The sequence below is a fragment of the Limanda limanda genome, chromosome 4, assembly GCF_963576545.1.
Source record: "Limanda limanda chromosome 4, fLimLim1.1, whole genome shotgun sequence".
Taxonomy (NCBI): domain Eukaryota; kingdom Metazoa; phylum Chordata; class Actinopteri; order Pleuronectiformes; family Pleuronectidae; genus Limanda; species Limanda limanda.
This window is the reverse complement of record NC_083639.1, coordinates 20,079,824-20,102,288: the sequence shown is the minus strand read 5'-3', so window position 1 is coordinate 20,102,288 and position 22,465 is coordinate 20,079,824. Positions and strand designations below refer to the sequence as shown.

At 46.8% G+C, this 22,465-nt stretch overlaps 1 protein-coding gene across 1 annotated transcript in view; it reads right to left on the bottom strand.

The window, feature by feature from the left end:
* cntn4 (contactin 4) overlaps nucleotides 1-22,465 on the bottom strand; it is a 146,651-nt gene that overhangs the window by 13,939 nt on the left and 110,247 nt on the right. Inside the window, exon 11 of the mRNA XM_061070085.1 lies at nucleotides 11,868-11,995. Coding sequence (XP_060926068.1) covers nucleotides 11,868-11,995 — 128 coding nt within the window. The remainder of the gene's footprint in view (nucleotides 1-11,867; nucleotides 11,996-22,465) is intronic.

Sequence of the window (22,465 nt, the reverse complement as noted above, 5' to 3'; positions counted from 1 at the left end):
CTTGAAATCCTTCAAACTGAGACTCATGTAGGTTCAAGACAAATGCAAACCTCTAAAGGAAATGTTTGTTTTCTCTGGCAGGTCAAAAGCCTTTTCTTAAAAGGATTCCACAGAATCTGATGGGGCACATTGGGCTAAGGTTCATGCCAAATTTCTGAAGGTAACCTCATGCATGTCATTCCACGTTGCTGAAAGAGCTCTTCTATTCTCGGTGCAATCTCTCAGGTCATTTCGGAAGAAAAATGTGGAGAACGTTATGAAAAGAAATCATTCCACTATACCAATTTACCTTCCCTTGCTTTCAAATCAACAAACCAGGAAGAATGATTTCATCAGCACATCTCAAGCTCCTCTGACACCTCTTTTAAAAATCTATTTCCTGAAAGAAAAAAATCAAAGGCCTCACAAGGACAGACCTCAATAGCAGAAAAAAGCTTGTTTACATCCCTCAACAGATACATGCTCTCGATACTGTATTTATATGCTGTGCAGTGGCACATGTGTAGCTACCTGCTGGTTATCACTGGCAGATAGAGGCTCATTATTTTCTATATGGCTTTCAGGCGCTGCACATTGCATTTATTTCACATATAGTCGGTTCCATTCGACATGGACAAAAGGGCCTGCTTGGAAAAAGACCTCCCAGAGCTTGGTATAAAAGATTTCCATGACTATATCTCTGCTCTGCAGTGGCGAGTGAACACCTCCAAAAGTAAAAAAACTGTCCAAAGGATTGATCGGCGCCACCTTCTTTAGACTGACTCCAAATCTCCTGTGATCACAGAGAATCCTGCTCATTTAACAAATCTAACACCCGGGCCACACCAGCCAAAGTTGCTACGAGGAATGGCTTAATGTCGCAGTGTGGCGTGCACTCATGGGTGTGTCCTCTCACCCAGTGGGTTGATGGGAAATGTAAAGGCTGAAGCTATATATACTTCCCGTATGGGGAACATGTGCTGGTTCTTCCTGTCTACTTAATAAACAACAGTAAGCAGTACCTGCGTCTCTGCCTTTCCTTGTCCTGCCACATTGGTGACCCCGTTTTTTGGACATGTTCGAGGTAGAGGAGGATTGTGTCCCTTCCTCATCGGGAGAAGACGTGTTTTCTTCCCCGGCTCCCGTGGACCGTGTTTCCACAACGACCATGGCGCAGCAGCTTCCGCGAGCGACCAGCTCCGCGGGGCACGTTAAACTGCCGGAGTTTTGGCAGAACGACCCCGCGCCGTGGTTTCAGCACATCGAGGCTCTCTTCCATCTGCGAGGAGTAACGGCAGACGACTCCAGGTATTTTTTGGTGGTCGCGGCTTTGGACCAGCAATCCACCCGGCGCGTGATGCAGCTCCTGCGAGCCCCGCCGCTGCGGGGAAAGTACACCGCCATCAAGCAGCTTCTCCTCTGGCGCTACAGCTTGTCAGCCGCGGAGAGAGCGGACAAGCTACTATCGCTTCCCGGTTTGGGTGATGGTTCGGCAGTGGACCTGATGGACGAGATGCTGTCGTTGCTGGGCTCCGAGGATGAGGGTTTCCTGTTCCCGCACATCTTTCTGCGCCAGCTCCCGCTGCAGGTGCGCGCAGCCCTCGCCAACTCTTCTTGCTTGGCGGCCGGCGACTTCCGTGGATTAGCTGAGGAGGCGGACCGGATCCTGCTGACTTCGAGGAACGTCTCCGTGCAGAGTGTGGCCGTGGAGTCCTCCCAGTTGACGTTGGAGAACGAGGTTCCGGCAGTGACGGCTGCAGTCTCCAACCGCACACAGCGCGGCCAGCTGTGTTTCTTCCATCAGCGCTTCGGCAGCAAGGCGCGCCACTGCGTTCCTCCGTGCGCGTTCGAGGCACCGGGAAATGGAAGAGCCGGCGCTCGGTAGCAGCCGTGGGCGCTGGTGATCAAGAGGAGCTGCTGTTCGTTCGTGACTCCATATCAGGTAATCACTTCCTGGTGGACCTCGCGTTTGTTTTCGTCTATTTGGACGACATCTTGGTGGCCAGCCCGTCGGCTGATGAGCATTTGTCGCACCTTAGGCAGGTTTTCCAGCGCCTTGATGGGCATGGTCTCATTGTTAACACAGCCAAGTGCCAGTTTGGGCTGTCTGTCATAGACTTTTTGGGCCATCGCATTTCGTCGCAGGGTGCGGTTCCTTTGCCCTCGAAGGTGCATGCAGTTGCGGATTTTCCCCGTCCGGTCTCGGTCAGGTCGCTACAGGAGTTTTTGGGCATGGTAAACTTTTACAATCGTTTCTTGCCTCGTGCGGCCCAACTCCTGCAACCATTGTATGGTGCTTTGAAGCTTAAGAAAGCCAAGGACCAGGTTGACTGGACCCCTGTGAGGATCCAGGCTTTTGAGGGGGCTAAGGCTGCCCTGGCTAACGCGGCGCTTCTGGCGCACCCCGCGTCTCGGGCGCCCATCGCCCTCACGACCGATGCTTCAGATGTGGCTGTTGGTGTAGTTGTTGAACAGCGTGTTGCGGGTGCGTGGCAGCCCCTTGCATTTTTTAGCCGCGGTTTGCGAGACAGTGAGCGAAAATACAGTGTGTTTGACCGGGAACTGTTAGCGTTGTACCTGGCTACGCGTCATTTCCGTTTCCTGCTGGAAGGCCGCCCTTTCACAGCCTATGTTGACCACAAACCATTGACGTTTGCTATGGCGAAGGTGACAGAGCCATGGTCTGCTCGCCAGCAGCGCCATCTAGCGGCGATCTCCGAATTCACAACGGACATCCAACATGTGGCGGGTAAAGCGAACCCGGTTGCAGACTGCCTGTCGCGGGTGCTGGTGTGCCCTGTGCATCTTGGGGTTGATTTTTCCGCACTGGCTGCCGATCAACCTGGGGACCCGGGTATCGTTGCACTGAGAGCTGCGAGTACCGGTCTGGAGCTGGAGGAGGCAGTTGTGCAAAATGGTGGGCCTGCCCTCCTTTGCGACGTCTCCACGGGCCGCCCCCGGCCGGTGGTGCCGGTTGCTTGGCGCCGTCGGGTCTTTGATATGGTGCACTCTCTTTCTCATCCGGGTGTCCGGGCGTCGGTGAAGTTGGTGTCTTCGAAGTTTGTGTGGCCTGGCCTTAGCAAAGAGGTCAAGGAGTGGGCGGCCACGTGTGTAGCGTGTCAGCGCGCTAAAGTTCACCAGCACACTAGGGCGCCCCTCGAGCCATCTTTGATTCCAGCCAGGCGTTTTGATCATGTGCATATCGACCTTGTGGGGCCTCTTCCCCCTTCCCAGGGTTTTACACATCTCCTTACCATGGTAGATCGGACCACTAGGTGGCCAGAGGCGGTTCCTCTGTCTTCCACGACATCTGCGGACGTGGCACGCGCTTTTCTTTCAGCTTGGGTCTCACGTTTTGGTGCACCGTCTGATATCACCTCTGACAGAGGCCCGCAGTTCATTTCGGAGCTCTGGTCAGCGCTAGCAAAGTCTTTGGGCACACAGGTTCACCGTACCACTGCCTACCACCCCCAGGCTAACGGTTTGTGTGAACGTTTTCACCGGTCGCTTAAGGCGTCATTGCGGGCTGCGCTCTCAGATGCAAACTGGTTGGATCGGTTGCCGTGGGTGATGCTCGGGTTGCGCTCGGCTCCTAAGGCTGACCTGGATGCCTCGCCTGCGGAGTTGGTACTCGGTCAGCCGCTCCGCGTCCCAGGGGAGTTTCTGCCTGAAAGCTGGGCCCCCTTTCCGCGTCCTGCGTCACAGGCCCCTTGTGCACCGGTGCCCGTGCATCATTTTTCTCCTCGGTCTTTCGTGCCAACGGATCTCGCGACCGCTCGGTTTGTTTTCGTGCGTCACGATGCTCACCGGTTTCCCCTCCAGCCCCCGTATGACGGCCCGTTTAGGGTGTTAGAGGCGGGTTCTAAAAGTTTCATTCTCTCAGGTCATTTCGGAAGAAAAATGTGGAGAACGTTATGAAAAGAAATCATTCCACTATACCAATTTACCTTCCCTTGCTTTCAAATCAACAAACCAGGAAGAATGATTTCATCAGCACATCTCAAGCTCCTCTGACACCTCTTTTAAAAATCTATTTCCTGAAAGAAAAAAATCAAAGGCCTCACAAGGACAGACCTCAATAGCAGAAAAAAGCTTGTTTACATCCCTCAACAGATACATGCTCTCGATACTGTATTTATATGCTGTGCAGTGGCACATGTGTAGCTACCTGCTGGTTATCACTGGCAGATAGAGGCTCATTATTTTCTATATGGCTTTCAGGCGCTGCACATTGCATTTATTTCACATATAGTCGGTTCCATTCGACATGGACAAAAGGGCCTGCTTGGAAAAAGACCTCCCAGAGCTTGGTATAAAAGATTTCCATGACTATATCTCTGCTCTGCAGTGGCGAGTGAACACCTCCAAAAGTAAAAAAACTGTCCAAAGGATTGATCGGCGCCACCTTCTTTAGACTGACTCCAAATCTCCTGTGATCACAGAGAATCCTGCTCATTTAACAAATCTAACACCCGGGCCACACCAGCCAAAGTTGCTACGAGGAATGGCTTAATGTCGCAGTGTGGCGTGCACTCATGGGTGTGTCCTCTCACCCAGTGGGTTGATGGGAAATGTAAAGGCTGAAGCTATATATACTTCCCGTATGGGGAACATGTGCTGGTTCTTCCTGTCTACTTAATAAACAACAGTAAGCAGTACCTGCGTCTCTGCCTTTCCTTGTCCTGCCACATTGGTGACCCCGTTTTTTGGACATGTTCGAGGTAGAGGAGGATTGTGTCCCTTCCTCATCGGGAGAAGACGTGTTTTCTTCCCCGGCTCCCGTGGACCGTGTTTCCACAACGACCATGGCGCAGCAGCTTCCGCGAGCGACCAGCTCCGCGGGGCACGTTAAACTGCCGGAGTTTTGGCAGAACGACCCCGCGCCGTGGTTTCAGCACATCGAGGCTCTCTTCCATCTGCGAGGAGTAACGGCAGACGACTCCAGGTATTTTTTGGTGGTCGCGGCTTTGGACCAGCAATCCACCCGGCGCGTGATGCAGCTCCTGCGAGCCCCGCCGCTGCGGGGAAAGTACACCGCCATCAAGCAGCTTCTCCTCTGGCGCTACAGCTTGTCAGCCGCGGAGAGAGCGGACAAGCTACTATCGCTTCCCGGTTTGGGTGATGGTTCGGCAGTGGACCTGATGGACGAGATGCTGTCGTTGCTGGGCTCCGAGGATGAGGGTTTCCTGTTCCCGCACATCTTTCTGCGCCAGCTCCCGCTGCAGGTGCGCGCAGCCCTCGCCAACTCTTCTTGCTTGGCGGCCGGCGACTTCCGTGGATTAGCTGAGGAGGCGGACCGGATCCTGCTGACTTCGAGGAACGTCTCCGTGCAGAGTGTGGCCGTGGAGTCCTCCCAGTTGACGTTGGAGAACGAGGTTCCGGCAGTGACGGCTGCAGTCTCCAACCGCACACAGCGCGGCCAGCTGTGTTTCTTCCATCAGCGCTTCGGCAGCAAGGCGCGCCACTGCGTTCCTCCGTGCGCGTTCGAGGCACCGGGAAATGGAAGAGCCGGCGCTCGGTAGCAGCCGTGGGCGCTGGTGATCAAGAGGAGCTGCTGTTCGTTCGTGACTCCATATCAGGTAATCACTTCCTGGTGGACCTCGCGTTTGTTTTCGTCTATTTGGACGACATCTTGGTGGCCAGCCCGTCGGCTGATGAGCATTTGTCGCACCTTAGGCAGGTTTTCCAGCGCCTTGATGGGCATGGTCTCATTGTTAACACAGCCAAGTGCCAGTTTGGGCTGTCTGTCATAGACTTTTTGGGCCATCGCATTTCGTCGCAGGGTGCGGTTCCTTTGCCCTCGAAGGTGCATGCAGTTGCGGATTTTCCCCGTCCGGTCTCGGTCAGGTCGCTACAGGAGTTTTTGGGCATGGTAAACTTTTACAATCGTTTCTTGCCTCGTGCGGCCCAACTCCTGCAACCATTGTATGGTGCTTTGAAGCTTAAGAAAGCCAAGGACCAGGTTGACTGGACCCCTGTGAGGATCCAGGCTTTTGAGGGGGCTAAGGCTGCCCTGGCTAACGCGGCGCTTCTGGCGCACCCCGCGTCTCGGGCGCCCATCGCCCTCACGACCGATGCTTCAGATGTGGCTGTTGGTGTAGTTGTTGAACAGCGTGTTGCGGGTGCGTGGCAGCCCCTTGCATTTTTTAGCCGCGGTTTGCGAGACAGTGAGCGAAAATACAGTGTGTTTGACCGGGAACTGTTAGCGTTGTACCTGGCTACGCGTCATTTCCGTTTCCTGCTGGAAGGCCGCCCTTTCACAGCCTATGTTGACCACAAACCATTGACGTTTGCTATGGCGAAGGTGACAGAGCCATGGTCTGCTCGCCAGCAGCGCCATCTAGCGGCGATCTCCGAATTCACAACGGACATCCAACATGTGGCGGGTAAAGCGAACCCGGTTGCAGACTGCCTGTCGCGGGTGCTGGTGTGCCCTGTGCATCTTGGGGTTGATTTTTCCGCACTGGCTGCCGATCAACCTGGGGACCCGGGTATCGTTGCACTGAGAGCTGCGAGTACCGGTCTGGAGCTGGAGGAGGCAGTTGTGCAAAATGGTGGGCCTGCCCTCCTTTGCGACGTCTCCACGGGCCGCCCCCGGCCGGTGGTGCCGGTTGCTTGGCGCCGTCGGGTCTTTGATATGGTGCACTCTCTTTCTCATCCGGGTGTCCGGGCGTCGGTGAAGTTGGTGTCTTCGAAGTTTGTGTGGCCTGGCCTTAGCAAAGAGGTCAAGGAGTGGGCGGCCACGTGTGTAGCGTGTCAGCGCGCTAAAGTTCACCAGCACACTAGGGCGCCCCTCGAGCCATCTTTGATTCCAGCCAGGCGTTTTGATCATGTGCATATCGACCTTGTGGGGCCTCTTCCCCCTTCCCAGGGTTTTACACATCTCCTTACCATGGTAGATCGGACCACTAGGTGGCCAGAGGCGGTTCCTCTGTCTTCCACGACATCTGCGGACGTGGCACGCGCTTTTCTTTCAGCTTGGGTCTCACGTTTTGGTGCACCGTCTGATATCACCTCTGACAGAGGCCCGCAGTTCATTTCGGAGCTCTGGTCAGCGCTAGCAAAGTCTTTGGGCACACAGGTTCACCGTACCACTGCCTACCACCCCCAGGCTAACGGTTTGTGTGAACGTTTTCACCGGTCGCTTAAGGCGTCATTGCGGGCTGCGCTCTCAGATGCAAACTGGTTGGATCGGTTGCCGTGGGTGATGCTCGGGTTGCGCTCGGCTCCTAAGGCTGACCTGGATGCCTCGCCTGCGGAGTTGGTACTCGGTCAGCCGCTCCGCGTCCCAGGGGAGTTTCTGCCTGAAAGCTGGGCCCCCTTTCCGCGTCCTGCGTCACAGGCCCCTTGTGCACCGGTGCCCGTGCATCATTTTTCTCCTCGGTCTTTCGTGCCAACGGATCTCGCGACCGCTCGGTTTGTTTTCGTGCGTCACGATGCTCACCGGTTTCCCCTCCAGCCCCCGTATGACGGCCCGTTTAGGGTGTTAGAGGCGGGTTCTAAAAGTTTCATTCTGGACATGGGCGGGCGCAGGGAGCGTGTTTCGTTAGACAGACTTAAGCCAGCTCATCTGTTGGCCGGCGAAGAGGTGCTACCGGCCCGGGTTCCCCGTCGTGGTCGCCCCCCTTCTAAGACCCCTGTGTTGTTTTCTCCAGTTGTGCCTCCTGATCCTGTGCCTGTTGTAAATGATGTCCCTTCTGCTTGTTCCACCCCTGCGTTTGCGGACGGGGATCGGCGTAACCGTTATGGTCGCCTCGTTAAACCCCCTGAGAGGTACTGACTTTTGTCCCATTTTGTATTTTTCCCTCTGGGTGTTCGGGGGGGGGGCTGTGTGGCGTGCACTCATGGGTGTGTCCTCTCACCCAGTGGGTTGATGGGAAATGTAAAGGCTGAAGCTATATATACTTCCCGTATGGGGAACATGTGCTGGTTCTTCCTGTCTACTTAATAAACAACAGTAAGCAGTACCTGCGTCTCTGCCTTTCCTTGTCCTGCCACAGCAGATGTATTTTCCTTAAATGTAGTCCTAGGTAGTCAAATAAATACCAGTACTATACAGAAAGAATCCGTGCATCTACCATTGCTGCAAATATTTCACAATAAAAGCCTTTTAAAACTCATAAAATCTTCGTACGGATCCAAATCAGGCGGCAGATCCAGGGTTTTCTTTTTTCACTTTCTTTAAGACTGCGATATAGGGTGTTAACTATAAAAGTTTGCAACTGTTGGGCCTTGGCAGAGGTATGCGCTCTACTGAGAATAAATATCACCTGTTGATCATGTTCAACATCTTAAGTATATGTACAACAACAGCGATAGTGTCAGTTTAATGCATGTCAATTGCATGAGTGGATTTGAGTCCTAATATCAGTCTGTTCATCACTTTGTGTTCATAATATCAGATCGTTTCCTGGTGAAATGCAGCTCAAGAATGTGAAAAAAAAATGTCTGAAAGTAAGTAGATACTCGACAGCAGCCCCGATCATCCATCATTACAGTTCCACTTTATGCTCTGTAAATCTTTCTTATTGAGTCTCAAAAACATATTTTTCCTTTCACCTCCATCCTGTGTGTGTAAAAGTGTGCCTGTGGGTTATTTTTCCCTGAACCTTCGAAATTGTCATTCACAAAATGTAATTTCATGCTATATTCGACGTTTTTCAAAATTGGTCCTAAACGTTTGCACAAAATGTCCTCAATTTTGCCACGGGTCACGAGACATTTTTCAGTATCCAAAGTACAATCTAGGATGATGATGAATAAAGATTTTGCCATATTTCAGAGTTGCCAAAATACACCAAAATTCCCACAGTGACCTTAGCATAGTTTCATTATCTAATTAGCTCTAAACCATAAGTACGTCTGAGGCAATATATGGTCATAAAGCAGATTTAAATTTTGACCTGATGATGACACTAAAAAAGTAAAGGGAGGATCCAAGTTGTTACAATTCATGCTCTGTGGATCATTAATGTCGGAAGAAAATGTCAGGGCAGTCAGTCCAGTAGTTGCTCAGATATTTCAGGCGGGACTAAAATGGAGGACAAAGGCATTGTCATCTCTAGAATCCTGCTGCTATTGTTGCATGGGTAAGCGTCAAATATCTTAAATGCCAGATGATACAAAAGCCTCTTGGACAAAACGCTCCTGTCTTGTGTTCCACACACTCCTCAGAGCTGTGTCACAGCACTGGAAGATGAATTGCCCTCAGGGTTTTCCAGAGGAAACCAGAAGTGAACGCGTTCTGATGTCAGAAGTTCTGAGCCTGCTGACCATCTGTAATGATCGGAGGCAAGTAGGCAACCCTAATTGTAACGGCTCATCTCCAGTTTAATCAAAATTCAGGGAGCTTGTCTATAATCAAGTGCAATTAAACTGCTAATATCCCCCCAGTGTTGTAATAATAGAGACATTACCAGGGCTCATCTGCGGTGACTGCGCCTTGGTTGTTTGCTAGGTGGCATTTTCTACAGCGGGAGGTGCTGAATGCTTTTTGACAGGTATTTTTCAGCATTCATATCACCAAAGTCGATTTATATAAACTACTGTCATCTCCCATAAGAACAGCTCGCGCTACACACATTTCTCGATGCTAAACAGGCTCCCAATCCTCAATGAGATAGTGCATGTAAATTACCCCATCCTATTTCCAAACAGTATTGACTGTGACAAAAAGGCACAAGATCATACACGGGCATATTTGTACATCAGCTGCAGAAAACAGCTTTAACTTATGATGATGGAAAGGACGCGAGCGAGAGAGGGTGTCAAATAAAACCCGTTTTCCCTTTCACCAGAATAATAAGTAGATAACGGCGTCGTCTATTTATGCTGAGAGGACATATGAGGGTGTGTTTCCTTGCAGCTTGATTGGAAAATCACATACAGGCCATCGACCTGAACATACAGTGAGAGCTGCAGGTTTCCCCAGACCCCCCACTCACTCTGATTGGCTGGGGGGAGGGAGGGGGGCTCTGTACCATTTTCATTTCACAGTTTGTGATAAATGGGCAACAGGGGGGGCTCCAGAGTGCAACTGGCTAGCGAGATGTGCTATTCGTTTTAGCCTTGAAGTCGAGCTCTGTGCTTAAAATTAACACAAACACGAGCAAAAATACAAAATGCAAAGGTTACTGGTTATCTGTGTAGAAAGCCAGAGTTGTCAATGGGATGCAGATTGAGGATTCAGCATAAATCAGCATCGAGGTGCACTTTGAGACCTGCCCACATTCTGGACTGATGCTGACTTTCAAGCATTCATAATAGATGGAATCTGTCTTTTATAATTTAACAGAAAAAGGAAACATGCCTCGATAGTGATTTACAGAAGAGAGAGCAGGTCCAATTTATTCCAATATGTGATGGGTTTACTGGTGGAAAAAGGAATTACTGCGCAGATACACGCGAGGACATTTCTCTTAGTGTTATTCACATTGACATTCATCGATGTTTTGCAAAGTATTCAATCAAAAACTCGCCTGCAGGGCTAAATAAACGTCAATTAATCCAGGTTTCTACAGCAACCTCTCGAAAAAACTTCCAACTTGTATTTTTGCAGACTGCTGTTCTGTTGACACGACATTTCAAGGGATTTTACAGATCGCTACTTTGTAGAAGTAAGACAATTAAATGGATTGAACTTTTGAGCAAAAATCATACACTGGAGAAGGAGAAGGAGAAGCTCCATCTTCCAGAGAAAATGATTTCACTTCAGAGAGTTGTGGAGAACATACAGCGTTTCTCATCATGTAGTCTGGGGTACTGGAAGGATTTTGGTATTACTTTATTAGTTTCTTTTTTGAACTGTCTAGCTCATTCCCTGCAAGGTGAGGGATTCACACAAGCACAGGCAAATGAAGACAGTGTGCTGCACGGTCACATGTGGCTACACTGAGGCAGGTGAGAACAAGTTCTGAGTGAATTTGCGCAGCACGACCCTGCCCACAGGGTGTGCCTTACCATCCCAGAATATGCTGCTTGAAGTGACACTGAAGGAATCCACTGGCAGCCGATTTTATTTGTCTAAAAAGGTTGGATGTGACGGCCCCAAAAATCGATAATATACAGTGCATGTAAATCTATACTAAACCGTTTGAAATATGAGGCATGAATTTCGCCTCCTTTAAGAGCAATATGGAGGAGATCAATGATTCCATAAATCTACACAAGCGAGCCCACAAGGAAGATCAAGGCAGAATAAATAACAATAACACAAATGAACCATGTAACCTCTTTGAAAGGGAGGGGGGGGGGGGGTCACAGCAAGGGTATAGTTCGCTGGATATGTCAGCAAATACACCAGGAAGGTGGTGAGAACACTATCCCCTGTGGAAACAGGACAGAGAAACAGCAGTGTGCACAGAATAAAGTCACTCAATGCACAGCAATTTATACCCAGCTCACATTCATTTTTAATGAAGTATAATAAGTCACAGCGCCAGGGCAGAAATGCAATCGCCGGCCCAGATGATCTAACAACACTAGACCTTTCTCACAGAGCAGATCCTCTGACAGTGCGGGAGTGTTTTCAACACCTCTGAAAAAACAGACATATATCCAAGGTGTCTGTGTCTGTCTGGTAATAACAGGACAGAGAAAAAAATATAAAAAAAACCTGCTGCTCATAACTTACCAAACCACGCAGCAATGTGGCCGGATGCTTTAAAATCGGTGTCCTTCTTCTCAATGTTGGTCATTTTTTATTCATGAAATTGAGCATCACAGGTTGGTTTTTGATAGAGCAGAATGAAATATCAATCAAGTCTACATGCTGCCGGAGTGAAAAACCTGCATTTGAAAAAGGTGTCCGGCACTTTGCTGGTCAGGGTCCCTGCTGACTGAGCTGTAAAGGAGACAGTGATGAAATGTAAAGAGGGAACAGGAAATACCTTTAACTGTGACGCTCCCTGTGCTGCTCGCCACGCCAAACTGGTTTCTCGCCACACAAGTGTAGAGGCCTGCATCGGATTTGGTTGCGTTCCATACCCGAAGGTTCCCGTTTTCCAGAATGGAGACCCTGTAGTTAAAATAAAATAAAATAAATACTTGTAACAGAAAGATTCAAGTGTGCATGCAGTGTACAAGTTTAACTAGGTGGCATGGGACTGATTTAGCAGCAAAATGACTAATACAGAGCAGAGACCATTTCTCAGTTTCTCTAATTAAGTCATGGGTCTTTGCAGATGAGAACAGTGTGGAATGTGATTGTATTTTCAGGGATGATTAATTCAGCACGTGACTTCCAAGATATCTGGGACAACAGTGGAAACGTGCCCTTTATACAATGACCACAAGTGCTTCAAAAAAAGGTCAAAAGGCCTTAAAAAACCTTGACATTTCTAAATAACAAGCAAAAATGGAAATTGTGCCCTTGAAACCAAGGTACTGTGGGAAATCAAGGGGGGACTGCACATTAAAGTATGCTGAATTTTAATTATCTGAAATGCTCTGCTGAATCTGCAGACTGTAAATATGAAACAGCGTCAGCCTGATTGTGAGTGGAGAGAATGATGTGTGGCCGGTAAATTGCTCCGTTCATCTATGGATGAGTTCACCACTGAGTCAAAGGAGTCACAGTGAGCACCCACCGTTAGATGGTACGGAGCATTTTAGAGATTCAAGCAACTAAAGAATTAACTAAAGGGAAGATATTTTTTTCTTCAATTACAGTTCTTTATACACCTACAAAAACAAAGGCTCTTACTCTTACAAGGTGATAAAACCACAAATACTAATAACAAAACTTATTAGAAATTCATATATCATTCAGCTAATCTTGTTGGTTTGGTAATTGTGTTGGAGGCCCACTACTTCTCTGATTAGTCCACTATTCACTCCCTTTTCGGACAAAGTTAGTGATGATCTCATCGATACATGGAGCATTTAGCAGCTAAAGAGCCTTATATTCTCCTTATGGGTTGGAGGAGACCAAAATAGAGCCACAAGGAGATTTAATAGTTAACATTCATGATGTGACCGGAAATGCAACTACAAAGAAGTGCTAGTGTTGCTCCATGTCTGCAGCATGATTAAAATACTACTGTAGGTAACTGCTTGAGTATGAGATTTACAGCCATCCAGCTGACAGATCATTGGTTACTCCTTTAACCCCTGTTCTCAGTGCAAAGCACAATTTAAAACCTTCTGGAGCTACCTTTTTCAGATTTTTCTGACAGGGGCAAAAATGTTACATCACATGAAGCTCTACTGCTTCAAGTTGATTGAGCTGCTAGTGGACAGTGAATGGATGATGCAGTCCGAGCTCAAACAGAGGAGTTCAAAAGTCCGGGTGGAAGTTTAAATGTCAAATGGTGCAGAAAACAGTTCATCAGTTTTCGCTGTTATGTTATGTGAGCAAAGCATTTTCCTGTTTGCACCAGTAATGCGTTTAAATGAAGCTCGCGCAAGTTCAGTGAGGAAGACTTAAGCTGCACACGGTCAGCTGATCTACGGAGCACCTAACCTGCAAAGTGATCAGCTGATCGTGGGCGTTTCTAAATGCCCAATCAAGTCTGGCGCGGGCTTTACAGCCAATCATTCAGCACCTGGCAAACTTTAAAAATCCCTTCTGTTCTCTTCCGCAGTCAGGCGTCCTTCAGCGACGCGCATAACCCCTCCTCCACCCCAATCTCCTCCAGTCCCCAGTAGGATATTCATCGACCTCAACCGACTACATGCCTAATCTCACATGCTGGCAGAGATCATGGACCTTGATGACGGATCCCAAGACTGTCAGCGGATCGTGATTACGGCGGCACCCGATCACGGTGGGAGCTGATCGCGGACTAAAAAGGCAACAACCTGCCGACAATATACCTAGTACTCGTGGCATCCATTGCACTTCTGTCCGTCCTGGAAGAGGGATCCCTCGCATGCGGCTCTTCCTGAGGTTTCTACGTTTTTCCTTTAAGAAGGTTTTGTAGTTTTTCCTTAGTCTTGTGAGGGTTAAGGGCAGAGGATGTCACAATTGGTGAAGTCCAATAGGACAATTCTCACGGACATGGGCCATCCAAAACTATCGCTTGACTGATGAACCACCACCAGTGTCTAGACCCCGGGGGGGTGTTCCTGTTTACAAAATAAATATTGTAAAGTAAAAACCAAGTCTCTCCTCATTGAACTGGGTCTACTTGAGGAGTGCGGCTGACTCAGTCTGACACAGTGTTATATTCTCCCAGTGCTTCCCTGTCTTCATCAAGCCCTTTTTCAAGTGGTGGAAGTGATAAGAAAGTGCAGAGACAGTACAAGGAAATCTGCTTTTAAAACCACATGGTGCTGCTGAGTGGAGACTTCTCGGTTTATATGAGGCTGAGATTTAAGAAAAAAAAAAGTGCTGAATGCAAAGTTGCCAACAACCACCATCAGTTACATGAGGGGCATATCGCTGTGTGGGATGGCCCGCAGTTAATGACATAAAAACCTGGAGGCAGATAAATTTCAGGAAAATGGCCCATTTAATGGCACCACAGTCCTACAACAGACCATAACCCTGAGCAGAGTAAGCACAATTAAAACAACCACTATAAGTTAATTACATTGCATCGCTGGTTATCTGTGTATACAGCCGAGGTTGTCTGATGAATCACATTGTCTACAGGAGAATGTGAATGTAATAGTTTTTCATTACTGTAAGCTTTTATCATTTATTGAATTATAATTTTTTTACCACATACGCAGTTCTTATTCTAGTAGAGTGACAATAAGTCAAGGGCAAACCTCTGCCCAGGTCAAGCAGTCCTGTGCATGTCAACATTATCTGGATCTGCACCAAATTGTACAAATGCATTGATGGCAACCGCATAAATATATATATATTTGCACATCATTTCCTGAGAGACTGACAAAAAGCCACTTTAAATTAAATGGATGGATTCTTCCCTGGCCAATGCTACCAAGTTTGGTGCAGAAGCGTTCAGTACTTTTTTGCGTCATCCTGCCGACAAATAAAGAAACAAACACGTCAACATGGGTGGAGGTAGTTAACTGGTATTATCAAAGTGAAACAGATGGGAAGACCTATTTCAACAAGAACAAGCTCTGACCCAGTTCAAGTCAGACAGCACAAGCCATACCTCATCATAACTAAATACCTGCATTTGTGCACCATGTTTCGTACATCCACAATCCCCTTTTCCCCAGGGACAAAATAGCTGTCATGTGACTCGCGGGCCATGCATCTTGAAGGAGGAAGCTCTGCACAGAGCGAACAAGTGGTGTTGCACATGAGCACAATAGCTCTTAGAGAGAGTTAAATCCTCTGCAGCCCTCCTGTGGAGCCAAGACAGTTCTCTGCAGTTCACTGCACTGTCTCCCTTCTTTGAACCTTCATGTAAAGACTGCGGAGACACTTCCATTTCACCTACACCACAGGAAGACCGGGCGTCAGGGCGAGTTTTCATCATTTTAGTCTGAAGCTAATGGAAGCGCAGCTGAGGTCGAACACAGCAGAAGTCAACTGAGGCATGGCAGTGGTGAATAAGAGATGGAGGCGTACTATTAACAAATTTCAGTTTTGCTCCTGTCTTCCCCGCCACAGCCCAGACAACATGTCTGCGCGGTGTGCCCATTATGTGAGGAGACATTTCCCACCTCCATCCCGGGAAGCCGGCAGAGGGGCAGGTATCAAATATTCACAGGTGAGCTGAACACAAGTGCCACTCCTTTCATCCGTGCCTCACACGGCTTTAATGGACATGGCAATAATTCCCCTAAAAGGGGGGCAATTATTTTGAACACAGCGAGATGGCCAAATGCACTCGTGTAATCCTAAAAAACACAGGTGTGTATTTTGGGTGAGATCAAGCCTCTGAGGATGGGGGGGGGGGGGGGGGGGGCTGCGCAATGTTGATCCTCTCGCTCTGTGACAAGATGAAAGAGACAAATAACATCTGTCACGGAGCAGCTATCACGGGCACTGTGAAGTGGAAATCGCAGGAAAGAGCCTAGTCCAAAGTAGAAGCCTGTTTTTTGTTATTTCCTTACATTCTCTTTGAGACACTGTTAACAGATGCAGACATTGCCTTTTTGTAAGCTTCCTCACAATCAAAAAGCCACTTGAAAGCCCGCTTTTGATGTTTCATTCAGACATATTTTGTCTTTGATCTGTTTGATAAATTCAACATTGGGAGAGGAAACTGTCACAATCCAAATAATGAGTCACGGGAAAAAAAAGGCAAGAAAATTGTGCGTTGAGAGCAGCGGCTTTGAACTAAGTGTGGGCCCGGGCTGTGGAGCGACTTTCTAATGGCAGCAGCGGGAGCCTCATGCTCAAATAGTGAAATGTTAGCTCTCTTTCTACACGTACACACGAACCGACTGATGCCGTCAAAGAATCGGGGGGGGGGGCACTCATACAAATTCAACATGCAAACAATATGCGTAATCATAGATCAGGTTCTGATTTGAGGGTTCTAAACAGGGCCGATCGTGAATACTCAGCGACTGTCAGCTGGCTGATTGGTAGCATGACTGCAGGGGTGGCAGCGTGTATGCGTCTCTACTTAATTAATAGGGTAAATAAAACGGCTTGTGAAAAACAGGGGTTAAGATTCTATCAGTGGAATTACTCAGCCATGCGACCACAGGAAGAGAGATCGTGCCAAGCTTATGGTGATTCCGCCAAATAATTAGTCTCAGCTAAAGCTTTCTATACACAAAGATTATTGCCTCGGTGCACAGACAGCTCAACTCACCACTGCAGCAGACAACCCACTCCCAAAGACCAGTTCACTTATTGGGAGAGGCAAGTGTGAAAAAAAGTACTGCTGGGGATGTGTTTGATATTGTGTTTGCCCGCCGCTGTGAGCTCACAGATAAGGTGAGCTGTGTGTGTACGTGCGTGTTACTATTTCCGATCCGCGCTGACCATCATCGACCTACCTGCAGGTGATGTTTCTAATCATAATTGTATCAAAACGACAGTGTTGCTGCTAACAGCGCTGGAGGCGAAGGGGCTGTAATGTGGCGAGCTGGCGGAGAAAGAGGCGAGGTCACCACATCCTCTGATTCAGGACAAGGGGGGCGGGACTCGACTTCAGGTGTAGATCTATGCTCTCGACTGCTTTTAAAAACCCTGAAGTGCTGCAGGGGGTGGGAGGAGGGGCTGCCTGAGATAAATCGAAAGGCTGTCCCTCCTGAGGTTCCCCACCGTGCGCTGCGCTGGAGAGAAACGGCCTTGTCAGCGGCATAAATCAAGCCCAGCTGTGCGGCGTGGAGCCGTGACGCTAAAAGCTGCCGAGCGCAATGCAACTGCAGTGGGAACTTCTCGGATGCCGTTATGCGGCGTTATGACTAAACAAATGCACCTGCAATTTTCCTTGTGTAGGTGTCAATGGCGAAGGGTAACGGGCAATTAGAGACAACAAAGCATACGGTCTTTTGTTGTTGTTCTTTTCGGAAAAACAAATTGATTGGTTGACGCTGGTGAAATACGGACACCTGGGCATTTACTTTTTGACAATTCTCCAATAAAGGTGTAATTGATATTGATTTTTGCTGTACGCAGACCTGTACCATTAACTCTCACCTTGTCACATGGATCATTAGCTGCAGCAAATGATCAGAGCTATACTGCATGGTCTTATGATCGGTTATGATTAGCTGATTTGAGATTTGAACGCTGTTACAGAGAAAACTAACTCAAACCGTTCATTAAAACTGTATCAACATTCAGCTACATTAGCTTAGCTGTATTCAGATGATTCCTTTTAATGTTTATTTTGTAGTCAATTGGTCCACCAATTACGACACCCTGAAAAAGACTGTTGTCAATGTCAATATTAGCATGTTGATATTAGAAACTAGCTAAAACCACCATAGGTTCTCAGCACAACTGTAGAGGTGCTAGCTCTGGCTGTAGACTTAGCATGTACCAAAGGTGATTAAAGCCGCTTAACTACATGTCTGCTGTGCATCCATCCAAACTAAATGCCTAACTTTAACCCTAAACCTAACCTTAACTTAATTCCAACCCCCAAACAGTCCATTAAAGGAGGGTCACAAAGTAAGGACCAGCCAAAAGGTCCTCACTTTCCCAAAATGTCCGCACTCCTTAGGTGGTAGGCTGGTCCTCACAAAGATATCTGCACACACACACACACACACACAAACACACAAATACACAGAAACAAACACACACACACACACACACACACACACACAAACACACACTATGACAAGGTAAAAACAATGCCAGCCCTGCTGTCATGTCTGGTAACAAGCTGTGTCAAGACACTTTGTATTATATTATATGTATTAATATTACAGTTAGTCCATACCTGGTAACTATAACAATTAATTTACAAAAACTATGTAGACAGGAATCTTCAGGAACTAGATGCACACGTCCAAAAGTGGAACTAAATAAATGACTGCAGTTTCATAAAACTGTATAAGACAAGATGATTCTCTTTAAATCAGACTGCTGATGTCTTAATGCAGAGTGAGCACCCAATGTGTAGGGTGGGTTAGGTTAAAAGTTTGCAGAGAAAAGAAAGAAAGAAAATGAAAAGATGGGCTGTGCTTCACATTTGTTTGTTTGTTCAGTGTGATCACACAGGCGATTCCTAGCAGCCAAAATAAGAAATACACATCACTCCCTCAGTGTGAGAAGTTATTAGGGAGCTCACTTACAGTTTACTCCACCAGTCTTTGAGTGGTGAGAAAGTACCGCACCTTGTAGACAATTACCATCAACCATGTAGAAAATGCCCGTCTGACAGGAATCTTCGGGCGGCATCAATCAAAGCTCAACAACAACATAACAAGTGCCTTTTGAGACGAATCTTGAACTCTTGCTTTAAGACAGCACAAATGATTAGGAATGATTGACAGAATATATGCGCTCATTCTCCCAGGATCAACAAAGGCCACCTCTGCAGCACGGATCAGGATCATGTGCCGTTTCCGTCTATTATGCTCCACTACCAGTGGAGTAAGTTGCAGACGATACTTGAAATGACTCTCCTTTTGGTTCCTTGTGTATTGACACTTGTCTCCAAGGCACCAGCCAGCACTAAAGCCTCCTCGGCAATATGGTTGTTTTATAAAAACACGGCCGGGGGCCAGGGGTGCTGGGCCGCGACGCACGTATTAATCTCTTACTCTATGAAATGCACACTACCGCGACTGCTTCAGTGTGTCTCCAGTGTGTATTTCCATAATGTAAGCAGGGAAATGACAAGTTCTTCCCGGTAGCCCTAACAGCTAGGATGTATTACTTTTTTTTGTAATATTATTATTATTTTTTGATAGGCGCAACCAGCATTATACACTCTGTTACTGCATTATAATATGAACAGTCCATGGTACAGTTTGTTAGCCCATTTGAATATTGGATTTTCCATTCCAGGAATTGGGCACCAGATTTATTTTGTAAATAAAAAGAAAGGTTTAACCTCAATATTCATAATGCTGAGATAAATGAAATTAAATGAACAACACATTTTGTTATCTGGTCTCACTTCAGCAATAAAGTGAAAAAGTGCTCAGGATGACATAATGTCCCGAGGCATGAGGATATTGTTATGCCTATAATGAGAAAATAAGCATAAAAAATTGTTTTTGTCCCTCTCCCTCCCTCACACTCTCTCCCACACACACAGACACACACACCCACACACGCATGCATGCACACTGATACACACACACAGTCTGCTGTCTAAGGACCTTGGTGCAAATGAACCCTCTCAGAATTAATGTTATGTAAATGTGCATTTTTTATAGGAAGGTGTCTTAATGAAGCAGGCTGATTGAGAACATCTTAACTCCCGTCTGTGGAACATGATGTGATTGTGTTGGTAATTGCATTGCGCTGAGAGGGAATTTATCGGCCTGGACCACACAGGGGCTTGTGTATGTACTTCCAGAAGGATTCCTTTAATCACAAATTGCTCCCCTGGTTTATCCCCCTTCCAGAGATATTCATCTCTTCCCCTGTGCTGAGGTATCCCTTCAGGAATAAAGAGCACACACATGTTCCACAGGAAATTGTCAGAGGAACCAAGATGGATTACTCATGCTGCGCTGGCAGATTCTCACTTTGAAAAATGATATCTGCTACAGTCTTAGAGATAAAAATAATCCTGGAATGCAGTACATGGGATGCGGACGAGTAAAGAGGGTTCTGACCTAATCTCAGCAAACATCTCAGAATTTACTTTATCTCTTGTCTGAGATTTATTTGAGTTGAGTCAGTCAGCACTAGATTCTTTCAGAAACGGGTTTTACAACCCGCTCCCCTCCTCCTGCTCCTGAGAAGGGAAAACGGATAATTAAGCAAACGTAGAGTCTGACTGATGGAAAATTTATAGCAGCACGTGATGTGAAGTCTTAATGGATTGAAGGATATAGCTGTCTGTGAGTGATGCGATGGGAGGGGTACAGCCAAAATAGCTGGAAGGTGAATTGATCTGCTAATCATTTTGATGGTCTCTAAATGCAACAACAAAATCAATGAATGCCTCTGATCGTGACCTGTCAAGCAAAGGTCAATGTACTGTAAAGTCAGTCCATCAGCACTCGGTCCTTGAACATGGGGCACTATAGGACCAGGAGGAAACAGGCATCAGACACATGGTAAAATACAAAATATAGAATTTAATCGAATTACATTTTTCAACTTTTTAAACCTATTGATCACTGGTGGATAAAAAAATCCAAAGAATGCAATCACACCCTTTAGGCCATTTGAGAAAATAAAGTTACTATATTGTATTTCAAAACCAGATGTCCAGCCTAATAATCAACTGATCACTAATCAGTTTATGTACAGTAAAGCTAATTAAACTATGTTAGCAATCAAAGCATCAACACTTTGATTAAAGTATTGGCTCTGGTTGAATTAGCAACGATTCAAAGTTACTTCAAAAAACGAGCCAAATATACACAATAACCATGTATCATATTGTGCCACAAAACTGAGAATGAAACAAATGAGTTACAGGTGAATTAGCCATTGCTGATTCGTTACTGTCCGATCACATGACTTTCTTACGGAAGAAAACAACTGGCATTAGCCTCGGCTACCAGTGTAGAATGCATCATGGATAATCAAGTTAATACAATCCCTGGTCTTACTTTTGCCATTGCTCTTTCTTTCTGTAAAGTGTAAAACGCCATGTGCATACCCAGTGTATGTGTATGTGTTAGAGGGGACCGGGATTCAAATCTGTCGAGGAGCAAAAATTCTCATGTGGATAGATATCATTATATTTGGAAAAGACCTTCCAAAATTGTATGGATGTAGATTAAGAATTCAAGTAATAGACATGGAAATAAATTAGCACTGTTCTTGTACTGTAGTGTAGAGCTAGTTGGTCTCAGTATTATAAGTATGACGAGGAAAACTGTAATATCAGATAGATAATCTGTCCTAAAGTAAAGAAAACGTTTAGCTTGGTAATACGTTTGGTAAAGCAAGAAGAAACGTGACCAGCTGTCCCAGACCACATCCAAATCTGGTGTGAGTGTCGAGATACCTCAAATGCGTTGTGTTGTATCTTTGTTTTGCTGGACTCACAACTATATTAAGAACGATCCACATTTGATCACATCATGTTAGATGGATGTTATTGCCATGTCTGAACATTGTGACTCATAACATCTTGAAATTCTAAAACATCTTTCACAAATTGTTGAACTAATCCATATTTAAAAAATCTACCAGCATTTATTGCATAAAATAAAACATAAAATGTAATTTTGGAAGGTGAAATAAATGCCAATCACCTATTGCCCAATACAGGCACATTCCTATAATGCATCCCTGAAACTCCACAGAAAGCAATGTGAATCATGGGCTTGTTGTTCATCTAATCTAAATGTATCTGATGATCACATCACGTCAGAAACACGGTGCAGCGCCCCATCCCCTGCTTAGAGCAACAAATATCAAACTCGTGATTCATATTCATCTGAAGGGAAGTGACATTCTGGGCACAATAAGCCAAGGCTTGGATACATCATAAAAAAGGACAAGGAGGGAGAAAAAGCTACTGTTATGAATCTTTTGAATATTGCTAGGATATAATCAAATCATTTTAGGTCATCTGAGTAAGCCAGTTAGTTGTAGCTGCTCTGGGATGTTCATATGAGTCCTTCTTGGCATAAGTAGGCAATTCTGAATGCCATAGTCATGGATGAATAATACAAATATCATTTTTCCTCATTAAAACACTGTATTACTTTGATTTCTAAACAAGCTGTTATCTAGACCTCCCTCCAAAATAAAGTTAGGACTTGGTCCCTGCCCTCTGAGGTTTGACCCAACCAATGAGATTTATCCCCCCCCCAATGAGCAGCAGACATGTTTTTATAAACACAATGTTTAATCTGCGATGCGCATGTGTGTGCTCATAGGCACCTCTGAACAGTGTGTTGTCTGCCGCTGTCAGGATCAGCAAAGCCTTAATCCTCAGTTTGCTCTCATTCCTGGCGAGGGGGGGGGGACTCTTTCATGTGGCTTTTCTTTAAGCAAAAGCCTGGGTGG